Consider the following 27,776-nt stretch of genomic DNA (forward strand, 5'->3'; position numbering starts at 1 on the left):
CTAAGTCCATATTATGACAAGAACAGCACAAATAAGCTAAGATAAACTAGTATATCATTACTTTAAGACATGATGGTCAGTCAATCCAGAAAATTTCAAGAACTTTGAAAGTGTAGTCGCAAAAACCATCAAGCGCTATGAGGCGCGCCACAGGAATGGAAGACCCAGAGTTACCTCTGCTGCAGAGGATAAGTTCATTCGCGTTACCAGCCTCAGGAATTACAGCCCAAATAAATGCTTCAGAGTTCAAGTAACAGACACATCTCAACATCAACTGTTCAGAGGAGATTGTGTGAATCAGGCCTTCATGGTCGAATTGCTGCAAAGAAACAACTACGAAGAAGAGACTTGCTTGGGCCAAGAAACACGAGCAATGGACATTAGACCGGTGGAAATCTGTCCTTTGGTCTGATGCGTCCAAATTTGAGATTTTTGGTTCGAACTGCCATGTCTTTGTGAGAAGCAGAGTAGGTGAACGGATGATCTCCGCATGTGTGGTTCCCACCGTGAAGGATGAAGGAGGTGGTGTGGGGGTGCTTTGCTGCTGACACGGTCTGTGATTTATTTAGAATTCAAGGCACACTTAACCAGTATGACTACCACAGCATTCTTGCAGTGATACGCCATCCCATCTGGTTTGGGCTTAGTGGAACTATCATTTGTTTTTCAACAGGACAATGACCCAACACACCTCCAGGCTGTATAAGGGCTATTTGACCAGGGAGGAGAGTGATGGAGTGCTGCATCAGATGATCTGGCCTCCACAATCACCCAACCTCAACCCAATTAAGATGGTTTGGGATGAGTTGGACCGCAGAGGGAAGGAAAAGCAGCCAACAAGTGCTCAGCATATGTGGGAACTCCTTCACAAATGTAGGAAAAGCATTTCTCATGAAGCTGGTTGAGAGAATGCCAAGAGTGTGCAAAGCTATCATCAAGGCAAAGGGTGGCTAGAATCTAAAGTCTAAAATATATTTTGATTTGTTTAACACTTTTTGGGTTACTATATAATTCTGTGTTATTTCATAGTTTTGTTGTCTTCACTATTATTCGACAATGTAGAAAATAGTGCATATATAAAAAAAAAAAAACATTGAATGAGTAGGTGTGTCCAAACCTTTGACTGGTACTGTATATTCATTGATTAACCTAATGATGATTACCTGTCAGAGACGCAATACCCTCCTCTCGGATTAGTTGTTTTGACTGTCTAGTAATAAACTGATCGATAGATGGATTAAATAATAGATTAACCTCACAGAAGAGGTGTTTGATTTGTTTGGTGTACTGATTGATTCCATTCTAAATTGATCTGAACCTGTCTGAGAGCCTCCGTCTCCTCGCTGGCCACCATCCTTTCAGAAGAGGTGTTTTTGAGGCGGGCCTCTGCAGCCTCCAGCGCCATCTGCAGCTTTTCCAGCTCCTTGATCACCTGTACCACAGAATTGAATAAACCGCTTAATATTTTAGTATTACAATTTTATTATAGTATTATTATAAAATAATAATGGGCTGAATTCCTGGACAAAAAAAGCATACTCAATGGTGATTATACATTGAAAGTCATTTCTTAGTCCAGGACTAGGAATAATCTGTGTCTGAGAAACTGGGCTTTAAAGTAAAATGTATTTCTCTCTGACCTGGTCCCTCTCACTCATGATGAGCCTGTACTCGTTGAACACAGAGTCTCTCTCCTCCTTGAACTTCTCACAGTCCTTTACTGCCTTCAGCTGGAAGTTCTTACAGCGCATCACCTCCGACTGCAGCCGCTCCATCTCCCGCTGCAGCACCTTGTTCTGGGCTGAAGACTTGTCCAGCTCCTGTTGTACAGAGTCAAACCTGGAGAGAGAAGGAGAGGTGTGTAGTGCTGTATAGGTGTTTGTAGTGTATAAACTATTCTCGTGGATTGTGCAGTGTGTGTTTACCTCCTCATGGACGTAGAGCAATGTTGTTGGTAGTGTATGGCCTTGTCTCGTTGTTTCAGCAACGTGTCCATCTGTTTCTGTAGTCGTCGGTTCTCTTCCTCCGCCTGCTCCAACCTGCTCAGGTCCGTGTTGTGATTGGCAACTTTCTCACCGTAGCGTTTGCTCAGCGAATCGTATTCCTTCCTCACCCCCTCCAGCTTGTCCATGGCTGTGTCGTACAGTTTGTTGAGAACCTCTGAGGAACCGTTCTCTCTCATCACCTGGAGGAAAGACACGGTCGCCCAGCTGATGATTTTAGAACTAAACCTACATTTCATGTTCAGTTCCCGTCTCTGTGTGAAACTATGAATTTAACAGGTTTACAATATACAGTTGACACATTAAAACATTTTTAGATGCATGCCTTCAGATTGCCACACACTATCAATGTTATTGTTCTAAAGCACCAAGCCACAAGGAAACATTAACAAGCCAGAATGAGCATGGATTCATTTTTACACCAGTTAATCAGCAGAGGGCGACAGTGAGGAGATGCAGAATGGATTATTCAAGACCATTAGGCTGTGTTTATACAGGCAGCCCAATTCTGATATTTTGCCCGATTATTGGCAAAGGATCTAATAATAATTAGGAAAAATATCAAAATTGGACTGCCTGTGTAAACGCAGCCTTAGATAGTATGTTGTAACTAACTAGGTTTCATTTTGCCGGCCTGTAAAATCACCTCTTCATAATTAAAATGCAATAACCTCCAGGCTTGCTGAACTCTGTGGTAATTAGTGTGGGAGCAGGTGAGACCCCAGGGCAGTATTGATCCAGACTACATCACAGCATGTATAGGTATGTCTGTAGCCTTACAGGAGATGGAGACCTATATGCTGCTTAGTTCAAACACCTCCCCTGACCTTACAGAACTCTGAACGATGACTAGGTACTATGTGTCTACACACCATTTACATGAGCCATTGACATTGTCCTCAAGCACTGCCCTTTACAGAAGCGCTCCGTATGCATCTCCAAGCAGTGTGTCTCCTGTCCACCGCAGTAGTCTACTCCCGGGATGTGTGGATGTGTGAAAGCCCGGCAGCCAAGTATAGGTCACAGCAACCTTGTGTGAATGTGTATGGTACCTCTTGCTGCTGCAGCCTCATGTCAGCCACCTCCTTCTGGTCGTCACTGTGCATCCTGCGGAGCTCCTCACAGCTCTGCTTCAGGTGGTTGTGTTCCCTGACCAGCTGAGCGTGGTCTCTCCTCAACACCTCCAGCTCCTCCTTCAGCTGAGACTGGTCTCCTAACACACGGCTGTGGAGCATACTGGAGACCGAGAGGGAGAGGTCAAAACTGGGGGAGGGGAAGACACTGATGGCACATTCCTTAACACGGTCCGAATAGAATAGAGATTCTCCATGATCACATGGTAGTCAGACTAACACCAAACTGTCCTCCTGACTACAGAGTTTGGCCAGGCTGCTTGGTGTTGTAGGCACGATGGAGTCGATAATAAAAGGCAGCTCTACTGTTTCAAAGTTTGGTTCTCCTCAGTGTCTCACAAAAATCCCTCATGGACAACCACACACAGAGCTCCTGAGCGCCGCCCCCTTCCCATAACACTGTTGGATTTTCAAATCTAAACAACGTGAAGACTCAATCCCCCAGGAAATAAAAAAAACATTGAAGAGAAGCCCATTATTGTGCCAATACTGCTACATAGCTGATGCTGGCTACATAGCTGATACCTGCTGGACTGTTCATTTATCACGGTACTCCACTTTGTTAACCTTTGTTTATCTGTCAGCCCTAGCCCCGAACACAGGCCCTGTGTGTAGTTAACCAACCCTCTCTGCCCATTCATCGCCATTTTACCTGTTGTTGTTGACTTAGCTAGCTCTCCCAATCAACACCTGCGATTGCTTTATGTCTCTCTCAAATGTCAATTGGCCTTGTATACTGTTGTTTAGGATAATTATCATTGTTTTAGTTTACTGCGGAGCCCCTAGTCCCACTGTACATGCCTTAGATACCGCCTTGTCCCACACATGCGGTTTTCTCACCCAGTATAACCAGCATGTCCAGAGATACAACCTCTCTTATCATCACTCAGTGCCTGGGCTTACCTCCACTGTACCCGCACCCCACCATACCCATCTGCACATTATGCCCTGAATCTATTCTACCACACCCAGAAATCTGCTTCTTTTATTCTCTGTCCCCAACGCACCAGACGACCAGTTTTGCAAGCCTTTAGCCGTACCCTCATCCTACTCCTCCTCTGTTCCTCGGGTGATGTGGAGGCTAACCTAGGCCATGTGTGTCCCTAGGCACTCTCATTTGTTGACTTCTGTAATCGAAAAAGCTTTGGTTTCATGCATGTTAACATCAGAAGCCTCCTCCCTAAGATTGTTTTTCTCACTCCTTTAGCACACTACGCCAACCCCGATGCCCTTGCCATGTCTGAATCCTGGCTTAGGAAGGCCACCAAAAATTCTGAGATTTCCATACCCAACTACAACATTTTCCGTCAAGATAGAACTGCCAACGGGGGCGGAGTTGCAATCTACTGCAGAGATAGCTTGCAACGTTCTGTCATACTTTCCAGGTCTATACCAAGACTCAACAGCCATAGTTTCTCAAATGACTGCCTCGGCTGGTTCACCAACTACTTTGCAGATAGAGTGTGTGTAAAATCGGAGGGCCTGTTGTCCGGACCTCTGGCAGTCTCTATGGGGGTACCACAGGGTTCAATTCTCGGGCAGACTGTTTTCTCTGTATATATCAACGATGTTGCTCTTGCTGCGGGTGATTCCCTGATCCACCTCTACGCAGACAACACCATTCTGAATACATCTGGCCCTTCTTCGAACACTGTGTTAACTAAACTCCAAACGAGCTTCAATGCCATACAACACTCCTTCCGTGGCCTCCAACTGCTCTTAAACGCTAGTAAAACCAAATGCATGCTTTTCAACCGTTCTCTGCCCGCACCCACCCGCCGGACTAGCATCACTGGACGGTTCTGACCTAGAATACGTGGACAACTACAAATACATAGGTGTCTGGCTAGACTAAACTCTCCTTCCAGACTCATATCAAACATCTCCAATCCAAAAATCAAATCTAGAATCGGCTTTCTATGTCGCAACAAAGCCTCCTTCACTCACGCTGCCAAACATACCCTAGTAAAACTGACTATCCTACCGATCCTCGACTTCGGCGACGTCATCTACAAAATAGCTTCCAATAGTCTACTCAGCAAATTGGATGCAGTCTATCACAGTGCCATCCATTTTGTTATCAAAGTGCCTTATACCACCCACCACTGCGACCTGTATGCTCTCGTTGGCTGGCCCCCGCTACATATTCGTCACCAGACCGCTCCAGGTCATCTATAATTCTATGCTAGGTAAAGCGCTGCCTTATCTCAGCTCACTGGTCACGATAACAACACCCACCCGTAGCACATGCTCCAGCAGGTATATCTCACTGGTCATCCCCAAAGCCAACACCTACTTTGGCCACCTTTCCTTCCAGTTCTCTGCTGCCAGTGACTGAAACGAATTGCAAAAATCACTGAAGCTAGAGACTTACATTTCCCTCACTAACTTTAAACATCAGCTATCTGAGCAGCTAACCGATCGCTGCAGCTGTACATAGTCCATCTGTAAATAGCCCCACCCAATCTTACTACCCATCCACAAATAGTTTTTATTTACTTTGCTGCTCTTTTGCACACCAGTATCACTACTTACACACCATCATCTGCTCATCTTTCACTTGTGTTAATCTGCTTAATTGTAATTATTCTCTCCTATGGCCTATTTATTGCCATACCTCCTCATGCCATTTGCACACACTGTATATAAACTTACTTTTTTTTCTATTGTGTTGATTGTACGCTTGTTTATTCCATGTAACTCTGTTGTTGTTTCTGTCGCACTGCTTTGCTTCATCTTGGCCAGGTCGCAGTTGTAAATGAGAACTTGTTCTCAACTGGCCTACCTGGTTAAATAAAGGTGAGATAAAAATAAATAAAAACAGACGCCTGTCCTGGGCCCGCTTCCCAAAACCATTTTTATTAACGGTGGACTTGAAATCGCTCGTAAGGTAACGCCTGCCTCAGAGCACTCTTACAACAACTCAGTGTGTCGTTAGATCACTGTCACTTTACACACAGAAGACCTCAGCTAGACAAAGAATGAAGATGTCTCTGTGACCGCCCAAAACTTCATAGTTGAATATTAATAGACTAAAATGTTTACAATGTTATAAACAAGCGAAGCAAGCAATGAAAACTGAGATAACAAAATTATATAATAGTTTGATTATTAGGCTAAAGATTGACATCACTTTCATGTATGTGCAATCGATAGACCTACCTAGTACAAAGCAATTAGGTTACATCTGAGCCGCTTCAATATATCTATCTATAAGCTAATGTATTTCCCTGTAGCCTAACCAATAACCTAAAGGTCAACATATTAGGTCTATGGCAACGTTGCTTCACCATGCTTCATTATTTAAATTGTAGAATATCTATAGGTCTACTTGAAGCTTTTGGCAATGAAGCCCTGTCTCTACTTCCCCAGAGTCAGATGGACTCGTGGATAGCATTTTTATGTCTCTGTGTCCAGTATGAAGGAAGCTAGAGGTAAACTCAACAAAAAAAGAAACGTCCCCTTTTTCAGGACCCCGTCTTTCAAAGAAAATTCGTAAAATTCCAAATAACTTCACAGATCTTCATTGTAAAGGGTTTAAACACTGTTTCCCATGCTTGTGCAATGAACCATAAACAATTAATGAACCTGCATCTGTGGAACGGTCGTTAAGAAAATAACAGCTTATAGATGGTAGGAAATTACCAAAAGAAAGGTTACAGTTATGAAAACTTAAGACACTAAAGAGGCCCATCTACTGACTCTGAAAATTACCAAAAGAAAGATGCCCAGGGTCCCTGCTCATCTGCATGAACGTGCCTTAGGCATGCTGCAAGGTGGCATGAGGACTGCAGATTGGACATTGCAATTTATTGCCCTGGCCATACTGTGAGACGCCTAAGACGGCGCCACAGGGAGACCGGACGGACAGCTGATCATCCTTGCACTGGCAGACCACGTGTAATAAAACCTGCACAGGATCGGTACATCCAAACATCACACCTGCGGGACAGGTAGAGGATGGCAACAACAACTGCCCGAGTTACACCAGGAATGCACAATCCCTCCATCAGTGCTCAGGCTGTACGCAATAGGCTGAGAGAGGCTGGACTGAGGGCTTGTATGCCTGTTGCAAGGCAGGTCCTCACCAGACATCACCGTCACTGTCGCTGGACCAGACAAGACTGGAAAAAAGTGCTCTTCACTGACGAGTCGCGGTTTTGTCTCACCAGGGGTGATGGTCGGATTTGCATTTATTGTCGAAGGAATGAGCGTTACACCGAGGCATGTACTCTGGAGCGGGATCGTGGAGAGAGGTTCCGTCATGGTCTTGGGAGGTGAGTCACAGCATCATCGGACTGAGCTTGTTGACATTGCAGGCAATCTCAATACTGTGCATGGGAAGACATCCTCCCTCATGTGATACCCTTCCTACAGGCTCATCGTGACATGACCCTCCAGCATGACAATGCCACCAGCCATACTGCTCGTTCTGTGTGTGATTTCCTGCAAGACAGGAATGTCAGTGTTCTGCCATGGCCAGCGAAGAGCCCGGATCTCAATTCCATTGAGCACATCTGGAACCTGTTGGATCAGAGGGTGAGGGCTAGGGCCATTCCCTCCAAAAATGTTGGTGCCTTGGTGGAAGAGTGTAGAAGGGCCTTGGTGGAAGAGTGGGGTAACATCTCACGACAAAAACTGGAAAATCTGGTACAGTCCATGAGGAGGAGGCCACCAGCTACTTAATGCAGCTGGTGGCCACACCAGATACTGACTGTTACTTTTTACCCCCCCTTTGTTTAGGGACACAATATTCCATTTCTGTTAGTCATATGTCTGTGGAACTTGTTCAGTTCATGTCTCAGTTGTTGAATCTTATGTTCATACAAATATTTACACATGTTAAGTTGGCTGAAAATAAACACAGTTGACAGTGAGAGGACTTTTTTTTGTTGTTGCTGAGTTTAGTTCCCAGAGACAGTGCTAACAAGCTTAGGTGCAAAGACTGGAAATAGTCAGGCACAGATAGCTAGCTTCCAGTCTTTGCATTAATCTAGTTAGCAGTGGCTCACAAAATTACCCCTTACTTCCTTCATACTGGACAAAGCAACATTCAAATGGTATCCACAAACTATCCCTCTAATTGCATGCACGCACACACCTTCCATGCCTGGATTTAATGCCATGGATTACCACATATAGGCTACCTATGGCAGCAGGCAGCCTAGCGGTTAGAGCGTTGGGCCAGTAACCGAAAGGTTGTTAGATGGAATACCCGAGCTGACAAGGTAAAAATCTGTTGTTCTGCCAATGAACAGGCAGTTGTTCCTAGGCCATCATTGTAAATAAGAATTTGTTCTTAACTGACTTGCCTTGTTAAATAAAGCTTTAAAAATATATTATATTTATATTTTTTTACTCTGGTAAGTGATTAAAAGCATGACAGGTACACATACTGTCAGTTGACTAAAGCATGTGGTAGGCCTATAGAACATAACTTGATAGCAATCCATTATCAATTGACAATAAATGATAGACCAGCCAACATGGACGCATTATGCGTAACAACTACGCAATTCTCTGTCCATGTACGAAGGTATGAGATCCGAGTTAAAAGTACGCAGAAATGAATAGGCCTGGATTTATTTTATTTTTTACATTTGAATAAAAAATATATCCACTGAGTAAATCTAACATCCTGATTCTCGAGCTGCAACACACAGACAGTTTGTGTCAACGGACATGGAGTTAAATACATCATTATTCAACGTAGCTGCCCCGTGTCTGTCCCTCCTGTTTGTTGTGATGTTGAGTTTGCCGACTCTCCGCTGTAGGTAAACACATGGACAAATCCCGTATCGACTACATGTGTTGTGGAATGGTAAACACTCATTGTTTCAAGTTAACGTTTGCGAACATAAGATGGACATTCAATGGGTTTTAAAGTGCCAGCAGTTCACTCGCATTTGCTAGTGAAATAAATGTAAAAGCAAATACGAAAAAGAACTGGTCACATGTGCGCGAGTGTCACGGACATTTAATTCTGCATCTATTAGGTGTATTTTCCACGTAACATTACAAGGATCACGCAACCTGATAGACTAACTGTAATTACTAACTGTGATCCACGTCACAAAAAGCATTACATAAGTATAATAAAAAAGTAATATAAACATCTTGGCATGAAATGGAGTGGGGAGTTTAGAAGACTGCGCGATGAAGAATGAATGAGTGTCTGATATTAGCTATAGAGGCAATGCTTCTATAGACTCACAAACTGCGCGCGCACGAGCGTGGGGAGGAAGTAAACACCAATTCTGAGAGGTGCTACAAGCGCGAGTTGAATCTCCAATTTGCCGCGCGCGTCTGGTATTCTAAAAAGTTGAACAGGGTTGGCAGATCTACAACTCCTTAAATCAGATAATCCCCATTACATTTCAATAAAAACACACCATTAGCACATCAATGTTCTTTCAATTAGTGTAATTGCAGCACCAGGCACTTCCCCAGTATAAGTGAGTAAAACCATGATGCCATACAACCTCTCATTATTCCCATCTAATTACAGTCTATTCAGAAACAGTAGAGGAACAGAGGATTCCTGACATTAGGCTGGGAAGTGTCGTATAGGACCACTAAAGGTCCACCTCTACCCAGACATGACACGTCTTTCTTTCAACAACCCAGTCAGTCAGTCGACCAACCCACCCACCCAATCAGTGATGTGATGGTGGTACTCACTGGTAGAAGTCAGCCTCCTTGACGGCCTCCTCACATCTCTTCAGAGTCTTGGTGTGTTGGTTCTGTAGAGTCTGGAGATCTGCCATGGCCCTCATACACTGGTTTTTCAGACGCTCGTAATCATGGCTGGCTTTGAAATTTGGCCTTTGGGGAGACGAGACAATAAGATGCTACACTACATAAGAACTACCAACTGAGACCTGGTCTACAAGGGCAGCCCAATGTCAATTTAGATATAAGAGTTAGAACCAAGGCATGCAGTTGCTTTGCATCAAAATGCAGAGGACCCAAAGGGAAATGCATCCATGAGTCAACCCAGAGCTGCAGAGCTCAGCAAACTGTATGAAGGGATCCTAATTTGCACTGGAATTTGATTGTCTTGGTACATTTGGTTAAATTCAAAGTACCTCTAATTAAAATGGTCAAATGTCATAACTGAGTCATGTCAAACTATACCTCTCTCCTACACTTCAAATCCACTAGGCGTCCCTCCCTGTTCTGAATTGAGTTTTAAACAACCTGGTACCCGGAACTCACGAGGGCTTTCATAAACTGAACAGGATGGTTGCCTATACATTTCTGTCAACAGTCCTGATCGTAAAGCCAGATGACAGGGAGGGCAAGAGACTTGATAGGAACTTAAATACACTCAGTCAGAGGCAGGGCTACTTTGCAACTTTCAGACTACTCTTCATAGATGTGTCAGCAGTTTGTTGACTAAAATCATTGGATTGTAGCCCTTTTCCATGAGAGCACGTCTGCCTATGAGAGATTAACTCACTATTGTGCATCCCTCTAGATTCTGTACACTGGCTTCTGGAAACAGAATGCTTCATACAAATGTTTGTAAACATGACCAATCATAAACCTACAGGTCAATATCCTCAAAGTAATGACCGACAGAGAGAAATTAACAAAATGTTAGTGTCTATTGTAGCAGACCACGTGTGATGTAGTTCAGGTGCTTAGGGACAGCACAACAATGGCTGATTTCCTTGACTTTTATGATTAGCTAGATGGTATTCTCTATCTAAATCTTGCATTTTGACTACTTGTTGCATAGAGACATTCAGTAAAGATGATCTACTCTACTTATGTATAGATGTTGTTTTTGACCAATGGTTGGATTAATACATAGATTTACAGAATAAAGACTATCCACTCTGCTTTTCCGTCTCCTCAGTCATGTGGTGGGTGGAGGATGTCTGTACCTGCAGTCGTCGAAGGTGGTGCCGGGTGATGCCAGGGCCAGGCGCTTGCGGAGCTCGTCCCTCTCACGGGTCACCTGGCGCAGCTGGAACAGGATGGTGTCCAGGTTGTCACCAGCAGGCCGGTTGTCGTTGAGGGCTGGGGGCGGAGACGAGGCTGAGCCGTTACCGGTACCAGGGGGTGAACCTGCAACAGTGAGTATGTCACCACGGGCAAGAGCAGCTCACCGCCACCGGAATTCATGGGACAGGAAGGGGAGGGGTTGGGAGAAGATGAAATGGACGCTTGCATCATAATATCAACCAAACACAGAAATACAGAAGGTTATAAAGAAACATTTTATAAGCGCAGTCCTTCATATTGGAAGAACACTAGAGTTCAGCGAGAATTGATTGGATAACCTCTAACTTGAAGTGATTCTTGATCTGATTCTTCTCCTGTCTCTCATTCTGGGTAAAATAGGGTTCTACCACAGGCCATAGGTCTACCACATCTGACTTGAGTTAAACAGGATATTTACATAAACAAGAATTACACTTGCAAGTTGACATTAATGTATTATTCAGGTGAAGGCTGAGATAAGGCACATAAATCCCAAGTTAGGATTTCAGCTAACAAACAGGAAAGAGTAACCTCACTTGAACCTCATGCAACTTTGTCAACTTCTACTAGACTGGCCTAATACTGAATTAATGTTGGATATGAATGCAATGTTCCTCAAAAACTCCACCAGCAGACTGGGACAGACTGGGACAGAAAATGATGATTAAATGCACCACAGCAAGTCTGGACTATGACAAAACAAACAAACAAACCTAAAGTGGTTGAGGCCTTGTCCTTGACATTCTCAACCAATTCACTAACAAAGAACTGCTTTAGCACAGCATATTCTGATATGAAATTCCTCTAATATTTTCCAAGAATAGCCTCAGATCCACAAGGCAACAATGCTGGTAATCTCAGACAGCAACAGACTAGAGATAATATTTATATCTGATAGAACATATTTCCGGTACTTTTTGTCTGGCTGGCTTATGCAGAGTATCTGGGGCACTTTTATCGCGTTGCATTAAGCAACAGATTCGTGTAGTCGTACAAAAATACCATTTAAAAGGTAAATTGAGGAAGTAGAAAATAAAAGATTAATAGTATACATTGAAATTAATAATTTCCCCTGTTCCCTTAGCTACGATTATGACATTTGTTCTAGAGGTCGACCGATTAGGATTTTTTCAATGCCGATACCGATTATTGGAGGACCCAAAAAAGCCAATACCGATTAATCGGCCGATTTTTAAAATGTAATTTGTAATAATGACAATTACAACAATACTGAATGAACACTTATTTAACTTAATATAACACATCAATAAAACCAATTTAGCCTCAAATAAATAATGAAATGTGTTCAATTTGGTTTAAATACTGCAAAAACAAAGTGTTGGAGAAGGAAGTAAAAGGGCAATATGTGCCATGTAAAAAAGCTAACGTTTAAGTTCCTTGCTCAAAACATGAGAACATGTGAAAGCTGGTGGTTCCTTTTAACATGAGTCTTCAATATTCCCAGGTAAGAAGTTTTAGGTTGTAGTTATTATAGGAATTATAGGACTATTTCTCTCTATACCATTTGTATTTCATATACCTTTGACTATTGGATGTTCTTATAGGCACTTTAGTATTGCCAGTGTAACAGTATAGCTTCCGTCCCCCTCCTCGCCCCTATCTGGGCTCGAACCAGGAACACATCGACAACAGCCACCCTCGAAGCATCGTTACCCATCGCTCCACAAAAGCTGCGGCCCTTGCAGAGCAAGGGGAACAACTACTCCAAGTCTCAGAGTGAGTGATGTCACCAATTGAAAACGCTATTAGCGCGCACCCCGCTAACTAGCTAGCCATTTCACATCGGTTACACCAGCCTAATCTCGGGAGTTGATAGGCTTGAAGTCGTAAAAGGCTCAATGCTTAAAAGCATTTTGAAGAGCTGCTGGCAAAATGCACGAAAGTGCTGTTTGAATGAATGCGTACAAGCCTGCTGCTGCCTACCATCGCTCAGTCAGACTGCTCTATCAAATATCAAATCATAGACTTAATTACAACACAATAACACACAGAAATACGAGCCTTAGGTCATTAATATGGTCGAATCCGGAAACTATCATTTCGAAAACAAGACGTTCATTCTTTCAGTGAAATACGGAACCTTTCCGTATTTTATCTAACAGGTGGCATCCATACGTTTAAATATTGCTGTTACATTGCACAACCTTCAATGTCATGTCATAATTACGTACAATTCTGGAAAATAAGTTCGCAACGAGCCAGGCGGCCCAAACTGTTGCATATACCCTGACTCTGCGTGCAATGAACGCAAGAGAAGTGACAATTTCACCTGGTTAATATTGCCTGCTAAACTGGATTTCTTTTAGCTAAATATGCAGGTTTAAAAATATATACTTCTGTGTATTGATTTTAAGAAAGGCATCGGTGTTTATGGTTAGGTACAGCAACGATTGTGCTTTTTTCGCAAATGCGCTTTTGTTAAATCATCCCCCGGTTGGCGAAGTTGGCTGCCTTTGTTAGGAAGAAATAGTCTTCACACAGTTCACAACGAGCCAGGCGGCCCAAACTGCTGCATATACCCTGACTCTGTTGTAAGAGAAGTGACACAATTTATTTTTTCACGAATGCGCACCGCATCGATTATATGCAACGCAGGACACGCTAGAAAAACTAGTAATATCATCAACCATGTGTAGTTAACTAGTGATTATGATTGATTGAATGATTGTTTTTCATAAGATAAGTTTAATGCTAGCTAGCAACTTACCTTGGCTTCTTACTGCATTTGCGTAACAGGCAGGCTCCTCGTGGAGTGCAATGTAATACGGCCAAATCGGTGTCCAAAAATACCGATTTCAGATTGTTATGTAAACTCGAAATCGGCCCTAATTAACCGGCCATTCTGATTAATCGGTCAACCTCTAATTTGTTCCATCCTTTTATTGACCTACAGATAAAAAAAGCTTGTTTTTTTCTACTAAGCTGCTGTAGGCCAATAGTCTATCCTAATACTTTAAAATATCCCTTTACCTTTTATTTGCATCTCTTCCTTGTGAACACCTATAGGTGAAACACCTGGATCATCTAAACACGACTACGGTGTGATACAGGACGTGTTTAGTTAGCCTACCAAGGGCTGTTACGATGACTGTATTACCGCCAAACCGGCGGTCACAAGTTATGACTGCGGTCAAATTCCACATGACCGTTTAGTCACGGTACCTAGGCTTCTCCAAGCTCTGATGCTGCTGCTGGTCATGAGTAGCCTACTAAACGTGGTAACTGCCAGGTACTTGGCACTCTATTGTCCCTCTAATCAATGCAAATATAATTGAAAATCTAAATCAAACAGAACCATGAGCTCATGTTGCGCAACATTTTAATAGGTTATGCAATTGCGTGAGAAAACAGTGATTTCATCCATTAAAAAGAGGATCCAACAGCTTTCTATAGGCTATGCCTACTATATTTATTTCTCAATTTTCCTAATATTAAGCACATTGTTTACCTTTACAGCAGGAGTATAGCCTACCTGGCTGGCATGACAATAAACCACACGGGGAAAAGCGTCCTCCATTCACTATTTAAGTGCAAAGATGAAGTGTATTGTTTCCCGCTGCCCCCATTTTGATACAGGTGCATGATAATGGTCCATAAATCAAAACAAATCTCACATATATTATTTAGTATATGTACAGACAAGATGAAATCAAGAATAGTCTGACGGGTGACAATATTAGACTATCACTTGTGAGCGCTGCATTGTCGCTTGTGAATGATGCCCAGCATGTGCAGTAAGGCAAGACAGTCGGTGTAGAGCCTAACTGGCATACATAGTCGGCGCGTGAGTTTCAACTTTGGGGAAGATAATTTTTACCATAAAAATGCATCTTTATAATAAAGGATTACATTAATAAATCACATTTGCGGTCACTTGAGAAAACTTCATTTTGGAACATTCGCGCTTACAGCCTACTGCCGTGAGCACATTGCTGCACTTATAATGTGAATAAATAGCCTAATAGTTCATCAACATTTTAAGCTAAACGTTCTGATCTGTTGCATCAGCCTCATTGCTTTTAAAATGTTTGATGCAAGTGGTTGTATTCATTTTGGATCTATCGCATCTCACAACTGTCCCAAAGCATGTTTGGAATATTTATTTATTGCACAGAAGGACAAGTTAACCAATAGAATGTCAACTTTTGCACTATGGGGCATAGTAGAATGACATAGGCTAGTACTTTTGCTGTTTGTTAGGCTTACTCACCTTGTTGGTTGATGAAAATTAGGCTAAATGTGGACAGTTCTGCTAAACATCTTCAATATGCGCCTCAGAATTTGATAAGAGGGAAGTGCAGTTGCGTCCCCAATGTGTCGGTCTTCACTTGTAGTCTACTTCTAGCTGAGATGCCTGTGAGAAGGAACCAATCACGTGACAGGCATTGGCTAATAAGAATTGAGATATCTGAGAGAGCCATGTGAGTGAGGTGCTTCGGAGCACGGCAGCTCAGAGAAGGGAATTATAATATTCAGCCCAAAAGCAAAACGGCCACTGGCCGCAAAAGGCATGTTTTTTTTAAATAGGCATTACGGCCACACAAGGGGAATGCCGCCGTGAAATTTGAGGCATGGTGAGAATATTATCAAGTGCTTGTCAAATTGTGAATGAGAGACCGATGAAGTGTGTACAGCCTGCACTGCCTTCCATGCTACATTTTTCAAATCATCATTAGAGTCGCATCATGCAGCCTTAGAATGCATTAAAAATCCAAACATATAGCCCAACGTTGCATAAATAACCTTAAATTGCGCATATAGGAGGACATGTTTCTTTGTTAACCGCTCAACACAGAATAGCAGCATGTCCGCACTCTCTCGGAAACCATTTGTAGAAAATATCCTTTCTATTTTATTCGGCTATGTTCAATTGTATTCTATAAAATAATGCCACGGAATACTAAGCAAACCTTGTCTGCTAAATGAACTGGTGTAGCCCACAGTCATATGGTGTAGCCAGAACAGGACAACTCAGAGTATGATATATTGTTCTTCTGAAATAGACCACAATTTCTTTATATATGTTTCTTTATATATGTTTCTTTAGACCGGTCTAAAATAAATGAAAATAATTTATTGTGATGGTGTAGGCTATATTAAATTGATTTATTGTAGATGTTTCAAAAAGGTCTGTATCAGTGGCTTCTAGACTATGTGTGGAAGCAAGGATATTCAAAACATGTTTATGTCAATTACCATGAGATTGGCAGTTATTTGCTTGACAATCACCGGCTGACAAAATGTCATAACCGCCACAGCACTAACACGGAACCCAAACCGGCTGCGTGCGTGTGCGCTATCGTGCATACATTTATTTTGTCCCCCTACACCAAACGTGATCACGACACAGGTTAAAATATCAAATCAAACTCTGAACCACTGAAATTAATTTGGGGACAGGTCAAAAAGCTTTTAACATGTATGGCAATTTAGCTTGCTAGCTTGCATTTGTTAGCTAATTTGTCCTATTTAGCTATCTTGCAGTTGCTAGCTAATTTGTCCTGGGATATAAACATTGAGTTGTTATTTTACCTGAAATGCACAAGGTCCTCTACTCTGACAATTAATCCACACATAAAACGGCCAACCGAATCGTTTCTAGTCATCTCTCCTCCTTCCAGGCGATCGCATCTAAACCTTCATAGTATTACCATGACGACCAGCAAAACAATTCATCTTTCAATCACCCACGTGGGTATAACCAATGAGGAGATGGCACGTGGGTACCTGCTTCTATAAAGCAATGACAAGACGGGAGAGGCAGGACTTTCAGCGCAATCTGCGTCAGAAATAGAAATTAGTTATATTTTAGCCCTTGGCATCGCAAACGCTTGTTGGCGCACGCAAGCAGTGTGGGTGCAATATTTGAATAACATGGATTTCTAAATTTATTTTGCAACGCTCACGCACGCGACGTGTCTGGTCAGCATGTACGCCTACACCACGCCTTTCACAGACGACCTCTCTACGTCCCTTCACCCTCTCTCTCTCTTTTAGTTTACACCTCCTTCCCACTCATCCCAGAACAGAAGCAGGCCTGTCAGGGAGGCCGACAGACAGAGACAGGCCCATCTCTCTCTACCTCTACCTCACTTCCCAGAACAGAAACAGAATGAGGAGCGGGCCAGACCAAGAGACAGACGGACAGGCAAGCAGAGCCACGCAGGCAGGAACTCAGAGGATTATGTGCCATCCTTGGCATCAGGTTGGGCCTTTAAGGGTTTACGTAACACCCAGTGATGCTGAGTCATTTGGACCCCTGTCAAGCTCTGGCACTAAGTGAGTGTTAAGAAGGAAGCATGGTGAACACACACAGAAAATGTTGTAGGCCCAATACTTACCGACACTGCTTAGGGAGCTGCTACTCTCAGAGTCTGAGGGCATGGTGGAGAGAACACTGTATGTAGAGCCTGCAGAGACAGTGATGAGGTGGAGAAGAGAGTAATCAGTAACCAGTCAAAAAGAAGACCCCGAAATCAGGTGTTTTACATTGAAGTCGTTCTTGAAACAAATGGTTTGGTTCGTCAATCGATGAATTAGTATTGTAAAGTTAGCTTCATAACCCAATACAGATATGCATGAAAAAGAATTGACAAATATATATTCTCCTGTACTTATGATTTTAACTCATCTTTATTCATGTCCCCCCTTGCTCTCCATGCAACTAGTACAATGCTTTGATGTATATTTCCTGTATGGCCCTGCTAGTCAAGCAGTGTCACAGTTAGAAAGGAGAAAATCGCATTCTAAGTCAAGCAGCACATGGAGACAGCACTCAGGACTATGATGCCATATTTGCATAGTGCTACACACTTCTAAAGGCTTCTTTCTGCATGCTTCCCAGCAAAAACAGTTCCAAAAAAGGTAATGCATATATTATGACATTGTGACGTTGTTGTTTGTTTTGGACTTAAGGTAAGGGTTTTTTCGGCTGTTCGGGCACAACATTTTCTCAAGGCAAGCCAAAGTCGGTAACTGAAGTCTACTCCCCTTTGTTGGTGATTTGTCAACAGTAGGGATTCTTCAATAAAGACTGTCGTCACTCAACGAGAGACGACTCGTTTTCAAGCACATTTTTTCCATTGAGAAATACTGGACCAAACATCTTAGATATAAAATTGCATGATTAAGAGCTCCTTGACAAAAAGCTGAAACTAATGACTGATTTGAGTTCTTAGATTCATTTTGACTATTTTTTTTGTAGTTCATACTGGCAACGGCATCTCAAAATGGACAAACAGTACTATTGCCGCTTTATTCTTGTTTTTCAAGCGATGGTCTTAAGGGAGTATGCGAGCACACTAGTTTGGTTCGCCTAGCCGACCTGAAGCATGCTGACTCCTTTACGCCCAAGGGAGATTTAATTTGATCTTTATACGTTTTAGTCGTTTAGCAGACTCTTATCTAGAACGACTTACAGGAGCAATTAGGGTTAAGTGCCTTGCTCAAGGGCACAGACAGATTTGACCTAGTCGGCTTGGAGATTTGAACCAGTGAACTTTCGGTTACTGGCCCAATGCTTTTAACCACTAGGCTACCTTTTCATGTAGAGGAATCCATAGAGGGAGCTGTACAAGGTCATGCTGCTGGACATCACAACTCTAGCTGCAGCAACAGATCAGCAACATAGGAGTTTAACCCTTTGCGGAGTGAGTTCTTGGAATGTCATCATTCTCAGTGTTCCACTTTGGAATTTTTACTTCAGTACAGACTGAATGAGCAGCCCTTGCTGTTGTCATCTTTAAGAATCAGTTAGGTTTGCCATAGTACATAATATAGACATACCCTTTAGTGCTCCTTTGAGTATTAAGAAGACAAACAGATATACATATAGCTGGTTATATATAGTTTAATGGGTATATTGTGATCAACTGAGATGCGCCTCTGTCACACTTCAAGCAGGCATAAGACTGCAATTAAAGGATAATTTTTATTTTTAATTTTTATTTAACAACCAAATCTATTTATGTAAATGGCATGTTATAGAATGGTCCAGACACCTTTGTGATTTCACATGTTTTCGATAAAGTTACCCCAAAACAGCAAATCACTTCCTCATCCTCATTGTGTAGTATATGGGGGCCCCCAAAATAACTTTTACAAAATAGCCAAAAAAAAACACCTCCAAACATCATTTTAGAAATGGCAAAGCTCTCAGTAAAGTGATGCAGGTCTTTAGATGTTGTACACATGAAAAAATTGTGTCACTCAGAACTTTATCTGCAATGTTATATTCTCTTTTGCGCTACTCAAGCCATTTCATTTTCCATGTAGCCTGCTGCTACAGGTAACTGCCAAAATGAAAAAGGTAAACCACCTCACGCTTTCAATATAAATTGTATCACTCATTATACAAGTGTTCCCTTTATTCAATGTATTTTCTATGAACCTTTATTTAACTAGGCAAGTCAGTTAAGAAACAATTCTTATTTTCAATGACGGCCTGGAACAGTGGGTTAACTGCCTTGTTCAGGGGCAGAACCACAGATTTGTACCTTGTCAGCTCGGGGATTCGATCTAGCATCCTTTCGGATACTAGTCCAACACTCTAACCACTAGGCTACGCTGGCAGTTACCTGTAAAATGGATGGAGAGGTATCGCTTGAGTCACAACAAAATGAATTATAACGTTGCAGATGAAGTTCGGAATAACCATTTCATGTGAAAAGTACATCTAATGACCTGCATCACTATACTGAGAGTTTTGCCCTAACTTATGTGGTTGTTTTTGGATCCTTTGTTTTTTTAGGGGCCCCATACTAAACAAGGAGGATGAGGAAGTGATTTGCTATTTGAGGATAAGTTTCGCTAAAACATGTGAAAATCCCAAAAGGGTGTCGGGACCCTTCTAAAGTAATTTACATTAAAAAAATGTTGGGTGTAAAAAAATGTTTGAAGCTTTATCCTTTAAAACTTCTTAGGGATCAAATCCCTTTAGCGGGATCGATTCAACAACATCCGCTGAAAAGGCAGAGCGCAAAATTAATTTAAAAAATAAATAAATATTGAACTTTCATACATTCACAAGTGCAAAACACCAAATTGAAGCTTAACTTCTTGTTAATCTACCCATCGTAACCAATTTCAAAAAGGCTTTACAGCGAAAGAACAGCATATGATTATGTTAGGTCAGAGCCAAGTCACAAAAAAAACAAGCCATTTTCCAGCCAAAGAGAGGAGTCACAAAAAGCAGAAAGAGATCAAATTAAATCACTAACCTTTGATGATCTTCATTAGATGGCACTCATAGGACTTTGTTACACAATACACGCATGTTTTGTTCGATAAAGTCCATATTTATATCCATAAATCTCAGTTTACATTGGCGCGTTACGTTCAGTAATGTTTTGCTTCCAAAACATCCGGTGATTTTGCAGAGAGCCAATTCAATTTACAGAAATACTCATCATAAACTTTGATAAAAGATACAAGTGTTATGCACAGAATTAAAGATATACTTCTCCTTAATGCAACCGCTGTGTCAGATTTCAAAAAAGCTTTACAAAAAAAGCACACCATGCAATAATCTGAGTACAGCGCTCAGACACAAAAACAAGCCATACAGATACCTGCCATTTTGTGGAGTCAGTAAAAGCATTATAAATATTAACTTACCTTTGATGATCTTCATCAGAATGCACTCCCATGAATCCCAGTTCCACAATAAATGTTTGTTACATTCGATAAAGTCCATCATTTATGTCCAAATACCTCCTTTTTGTTAGTGCGTTTAGTTCACAAATCCAAACTTACGAGGCGCGGGCAAGTCCCGGCGAAAGTTATGACAAAGTCCAAAAAGTTATATTACAGTTCATAGAAACATGTCAAACGATGTATAGAATCAATCTTTAGGATGTTTTTAACATAAATCTTCAATAATGTTTCAACTGGAGAATTCCTTTGTCTTTGTCTTTAGAAAGGAAAAGGAACGCAGCTACCTCTCACGGGCGCGCGCGAGACTGAGCTCATGGCACTCTGCCAGACCTCTTACTTAATCAGCTCTTATTCTCTCCTCCTTCACAGTAGAAGCCTGAAACAAGGTCCTACAGACTGTTGACATCTAGTGGAAGCCTTAGGACATGCAATATACAGTGTATATTAGAAAGGCAATGAGTTGAAAAACTACAAACCTCAGATTTCCCACTTCCTGGTTAGATTTTCTTAGGTTTTCGCCTGCCATATGAGTTCTGTTATACTCACAGACATCATTCAAACAGTTTTAAAAACTTCAGAGTGTTTTCTATCCAATACTACTAATAATATGCATATATTAGCTTCTGGGCCTGATTAACAGGAAGTTTCCTCTGGGCATGCTTTTCATCCAAAAGTGAAAATGCTGCCTCCTATCCCAAACAGGTTAAAGTGTGTCCTCTAAAACCCAGTCATGACACACACCAGAGACAGGGTTTTTTTCTGAATCAAAGAAGGGACTTGGGTGGTGGCATTGGGCGGAGACATTTGAGTTTTAAAGCAAACTTCCTGCAATTCTATGCATTTTGGCTAATGCATAGAATTGGCTAATCCTGTGTTATTTTGCTCTGGCTAATCCTGTGTTATTTTGCTCTGGCTAATCCGGTGTTATTTTGCTCTGACTAATCCGGTGTTTATTTGCTCTGACTAATCCGGTGTTATTTTGCTCTGGCTAATCCGGTGTTATTTTGCTCTGGCTAATCCGGTGTTATTTTGCTCTGGCTAATCCGGTGTTATTTTGCTCTGGCTAATCCGGTGTTATTTTGCTCTGGCTAATCCGGTGTTATTTTGAGCGAGATTATAAATTAAATGAAGGTAGAAGAAAGGTGACTGGCTTTTAATCTGTTCTGACGCTCCCTGAAGCTCGGCCTCTGCTGCTGCGCTCCACTGGGGAACACAGAGGATTTCACATTGTTCTAGCTGACATGAGAACTGCACATAGCCTAGCACACTACTACTAGTCTGCTGCACACTGAAGGCACACTTTCGACTAATTGGCCCAGATGCATTTAAAAGGAGTAGGCTCCACTTTTTATTTTTATTATTGTGTCAGATTTGGAAGCAGCAGGCAGCCTAGTGGTTAGAGCGGTGGGCCAGTAACCAAAAGGTTGCTGGATCGAATCCCTGAGCTGACAAAGTACAAATCTGTCGTTCTGCCCCATAGCAAGGCAGTTAACCCACTGTTCCCTTGCCCCAAAGACGTGGATGTCGATTAAGGCAGCCCCCCGCACCTCTCTGATTGAGGGGTTGGGTTAAATGCAGAAGACGCATTTCAGTTGAATGCATTCAGTAGTACAACTGACTAGGTATCCCCCTTAACCATTTGTATTTATACTGGAACTCTTGCGGCTCAGCTAGGGGATAAATCATCTTACATGGAAGTCAGGCTTTTCTGCTCGATAAACGTTTTTTACTGATACAAGAACAGGTCTGGGAGATGTGTGATTTGAAAAGGCCAGCCCCAGAACACAAAATTAATTTGATTCTAAGTAATCTGTCCCCTCTCCGACCAGCATGTCCTGCCACATTGAGTAGCCCAAATCATAATCATTGTCAATGCTCACTACAGATTTCATATACCAGCGGCTTGCCAGTTATATCCTGTCTTTAATTTAAACAAAGATACAGTAAGTTAGAAGACAGTATGGAAATTGAGAAAAACTAGGCCTAGCCTATAGGCTAGAAATGTATCAAATTGAGACCTGTGGCGACAGTATACACAAAGTCTCTTATCAGGCCAGTGAATGCAGTAGCATATTGAATGGTAGCAGGCCATCCGGTGTTAGAAGGGTCGGCAGAGGTAGACCTCTTAAAACAGGACTTTAATCATCAATAGCAATTAGACCTTGGTCTCATTCAGCCGGGCCGATGATTTGTTAACAAGCTGACGGCATAAAAAATAGTATATGTATTAGATCTGCAAAATATCTATTGTTCGGCACTTAGACTGCAGACAGTCCAATTCTCTACCATTCCATCGTGAAGTGTGCACTTGCCGTGTGGGGGTGAGTAAGTGGACACTTTAGGAAGAAGTGTGGGGAAACAGAATGCAACCTGAAAGTGTGGACTCGTTCACTTTCTCTCAACAACATCCAATGTTTTTTCACTGAGGGTGAGTGAGCAATGCACACTTTAGGAAGATGTGTAGGGATCCTGAACACAGCCTTGTTTAAAGATCGAGTAGGGTATAGCCAAGTGAGAGCTGATGGTAGACAGGGATAGTAGAACAAAGGCCCATCTCCTCTCCCTGACTCCCTCCATGTCTACCACTTAGGGTTGCAAAGGGTCGGAAACTTGCCGGTAAATTTCCTGAATTTTTCCAGAAATTTTCCATTGGAAGTTAAGCCCGGGAATTTTCATTAAATTTATCAAATTCATTTTAAAAATGTTAGCTTATAACAGTGAACCTTTTTTTGGTGGGGCAATTCTAGGTCTTGTGGCATATTTTGGTTAAACTATCCCCAATTCAATGGAAATGCAACCCTCTGCATGCACAGTGCATGCACAGTGCATCACAAGTGCAGCTGATTCTCAAGATCTTGCACACTAATGAGATGCTATTGAGCCCACACTACTACACTGTCTGAGCCAAGGACTACATGCTTTCTGGTAAGTTTTGATTACAATACTGGGTGGGGTGAATATATTCTATATGACAAACATGATTTTTAGTTAACAAGACAATTGTAGCCTACAGCGACGTGTATTTAAATAATTTATAACTTGTTAACAATTTCTGCTAGTTAGTTTGCTTAAGCCTGCTGACTGAGGAGTGTTAATTCACCTGTTTCCATACATGTTTCATTTTAAAACATGTATCTTACTAAAGGAGTTGTTTAATCTAACTGCTTAACTATTTATCTGTACATGGAATCGTATATGTTTTTTTCAACCATTTTTTTCCCCTAATCTTTACAGGAAAATGCCAAGGGCACTATCTGATTTGTGGAGACATTTCACTGCAGCTAATGTAGAAGGAGAAGCTGTGGACATTTGCAAATACTGTGCCAAATCGCATGTGAAGAAGGCAACAAAAAGCAGAATTCCCTCAGCGCTCACATCAAGAAACCTCTGACAGAAGTCCCTCTACTTCTATTCGAGGTGAAAATGATGAATCGGACACCTTATCGATAACAGCTCATAGTCCTCCTGGAATCTTTTTTTTTTTTACTCAATGGAGGAACGTGTTCAGAGAAAAGATGATGAATGTCTTGATCAAGGTGTGTATGCAACTGGTTCACCTCTGATGCTCACAGGCAATAAGTATTGGAAGAGATTTCTGAATGTTATTTGCCCAGCATACACCCCTCCAACCAGACATGCGTTATCTACTCATTTGCTGGATGCAGAGTTTTACAGAGTTCAAGTGAAGGTCAATCAAATCATAGAGTTGGCAGACTGTATTGCAATCATCTCTGATGGGTGGCCTAATGCTCGTGGGCAAGGAATAATTAACTACATCATCTCCACCCCTCAACCAGTATTCTATAAGAGCACAGACACAAGGGACAACAGACACACCGGTCTCTACATTGACTGACTTCAGCTTATCTGCAATGACCTTGGACCACAGAAGGTATGTGCACTTGTGACAGACAATGCTACGAACATGAAGACTTCTTGGTCTAAAGTGGAGGAGTCTCTCTAGATCTCTCAAGTGCTATACAGCCAACTCATATGGTCGCTAGCATTTAGCATAAAAATGACCAAGTATAGATCGGGTACAAGGCTGTGGTAAAGAGTCTGAATATTGAGACGCAATGAGAGGAGCTGCTCACTGTCCCTCTAGCAGAAATGCTGAACAGCAGCAGTCTAGCTGGTCCAGTAATGCTCCTACTTGCATTAAAGCGAACACACAGCCTAACATCTGCCAAGCTAGTGGTGCTTTAACCCAGAAGAATACTAGAAGTCAGCATAAGTGAGACAAAGTTTTTAAAAAACAACTATGATAGCAGCTCATAAATCTCGATAGCGGAGGTGCATTGCTCGGGTCCTCTGGGGCCGCAGTCCTGCTGATTACATCACCGTTGGCTTTTGACAAGGGACTAATTTCTCCAGGTGTGTGAATTCTCCAGCCAATCAGTAGCCTCGACTTCAAGGGAGACAGGGAAACCAGCAGAATGCTGTGACCACTTGGCAAGCGTACAGTAATCATTAGGCTAGAGCTTGTCTTGGGCAGTTGTGTAATATACTGTGATCAGATGATATCTGTACATCCTGAATAATCTTGAGTTATCTCCGAGAGCAGAACCCCTTTATGAACAAGGTAGGTAAATGTTAATACACACCCTGTCTAGACTACATCTTATCATGACATAACAACGTAGCGGAAAACACAGGCCTTTGGTCGTGCATCAGAGACTGCATTGGAATAGTGACAGAGAAGGGGACAGACGGTAGACGACAGAGAGATATGGGGGGGTGTAGAAGACAGAGAGAGGGGGGTAGGAGACAGAGAGGGGGGTGTAGAAGACAGAGATGGGGGTGTAGAAGACAGAGATGGGGGTGTAGAAGACAGAGCGAGGGGGGGGGGGGTAGAAGACAGAGGGGGGGGTGTAGAAGACAGAGATGGGGGTGTAGAAGACAGAGCGAGAGAGAGGGGGGGGTAGATAATAGAGAGGAACATTTTACATCTCGCTAGAAATTCATAATGAAACGATGTTAACAGAGAAAAACATCCTTGTATGCTACCTATATTCCCCCAATAGAATCCCCATGCTTTAACAATGACAGCTTCTCCATCCTAGAGGGGGAGATCAACAATTTCCAGTCTCAGGGACATGTACTGTACTCGTTTGTAGTGACCTAAATGCCAGAACTAAACAAGAGAACGACAACCTCAGCACACAGGGGGGACAACCACCTACCTGGAGGGGCCAGCTTCCCTCACCTAAGACAACATAACCAACATAAATGGGTCATAACTCCTGCAGCTCTGTCGGACGCTGGGTATGTACAGTTGAAGTCAGAAGTTTACATACACCTTAGCCAAAATACATTTAAACTCAGTTGTTCACAATTCCTGACATTTAATCCAAGTAGAAATGCCCTGTCTTAGGTCAGTTAGGATCACCACTTTATTGTAAGAATGTGAAATGTCAGAATAATAGTAGAGAGAATAATTTATTTCAGCTTTTATTTCTTTCATCACATTCCCAGTGGGTCAGAAGTTCACATACACTCAATTAGTAGTTGGTAGCATTGCTTTTAAATTGTTTCACTTGGGTCAAACATTTCAGGTAGCCTTCCACAAGCTTCCAACAATAAGTGGGGTGAATTTTTGGCCCATTCCTCCTGCCAGAGCTGGTGTAACTGAGTCAGGTTTGTAGGCCTCCTTGCTCGCACACGCTTTTTCAGTTCTGCCCACAAATATTCTATGGGATTGAGGTTAGGGCTTTTTGATGGCCACTCCAATACCTTGACTTTGTTGTCCTTAAGCCGTTTTGCCACAACTTTGGAAGTATGCTTGGGGTCATTGTCCATTTGGAAGACCCATTTGCAACCAAGCTTTAAGATCCTGACTGATGTCTTAAGATGTTGCTTCAATATATCCACATAATTTTTCTCCCTCATGATGCCATCTATTTTGTGAAGTGCACCAGTCCTTCCTGCAGCAAAGCACCCCCACAACATGATGCCGTGATTCACGGTTGGGATGGTGTTCTTCTACTTACAAGCCTCCCCCTTTTCCCTCCAAACTTAACAACGGTCATTATGGCCAAACAGTTCCATCTTTGTTCCATCAGACCAGAGGACATTTCTCCAAAAAATACGATCTTCGTCCCCATGTGCAGTTGCAAACCATAGTCTGGCTTTTTTATGGCGGTTTTGGAGCAGTGGATTCTTCCTTGCTTAGCGGCCTGTCAGGTTATGTCGATATAGGACTCGTTTTACTGTGGAAATAGATACTTTTGTACCCGTTTCCTCCAGCATCTTCACATGGTCATTTGCTGTTGTTCTGGGATTGATTTGCACTTTTCGCACCAAAGTACGTTCATCTCTAGGAGACAGAACGGGTCTCCTTCCTGAGCAGTATGACGGCTGCGTGGTTCCATGGTGTTTATACTTGCGTACTATTGTTTGTACAGATGAACGCGGTACCTTCATATGTTTGTAAATTCCTCCCAAGGATGAACCAGACTTCTGGAGGTCTACAATCTTTTTTCTGAGGTCTTGGCTGATTTCTTTTGATTTTCCCATGATGTCAAGCAAAGAGGCACTGAGTTTGAAGGTAGGCCTTGAAATACATCCACAGGTACACCTCCAATTGACTCAAATATCCTATCAGAAGCTTCAAAAGCCATGACATTTTCTGGAATTTTCCAAGCTGTTTCAAGGCAGTCAACTTAGTGTATGTAAACTTCTGACCCACTGGAAGTGAAATAATCTGTCTGTAAACAATGGTTGGAAAAATTACTTGTGTCATGCACAAAGTAGATGTCCTAACCGACTTACCAAAACTATAGTTTGTGTACAAGAAATTTGTGGAGAGGTTGAAAAATGAGTTTTAATGACTCCAACCTAAGTGTATGTAAACTTCCGACTTCAACAGTATATCTACCCTTTACAGAAATAGAACCCAGTGAAGAAACGTGGATAATTGATAGCTTTAGACAATTTCAAAAAGTGCGGTATCAGAATCATCTGTACCTTTTCA

The 27,776-nt window shown here is 42.2% G+C and overlaps 1 protein-coding gene across 4 annotated transcripts in view; it reads right to left on the reverse strand.

The window, feature by feature from the left end:
* LOC110530648 (disks large homolog 5) overlaps nt 1-27,776 on the reverse strand; it is a 102,095-nt gene that overhangs the window by 64,473 nt on the left and 9,846 nt on the right. For 3 of the 4 annotated variants that reach the window (XM_036986964.1, XM_036986952.1, XM_036986961.1), the window contains exons 2-8: nt 17,491-17,559; nt 11,029-11,212; nt 9,818-9,961; nt 3,056-3,239; nt 1,926-2,185; nt 1,641-1,839; nt 1,319-1,432 (exon numbers count right to left, since the gene is read on the reverse strand). In XM_036986964.1, the coding sequence (XP_036842859.1) occupies nt 1,319-1,432; nt 1,641-1,839; nt 1,926-2,185; nt 3,056-3,239; nt 9,818-9,961; nt 11,029-11,212; nt 17,491-17,559 (1,154 nt within the window). The remainder of the gene's footprint in view (nt 1-1,318; nt 1,433-1,640; nt 1,840-1,925; nt 2,186-3,055; nt 3,240-9,817; nt 9,962-11,028; nt 11,213-17,490; nt 17,560-27,776) is intronic. The other variant, XM_036986957.1, reaches the window with a different exon arrangement.

This window comes from Oncorhynchus mykiss, chromosome 1, assembly GCF_013265735.2.
Source record: "Oncorhynchus mykiss isolate Arlee chromosome 1, USDA_OmykA_1.1, whole genome shotgun sequence".
NCBI classification, from domain to species: Eukaryota; Metazoa; Chordata; class Actinopteri; order Salmoniformes; family Salmonidae; genus Oncorhynchus; species Oncorhynchus mykiss.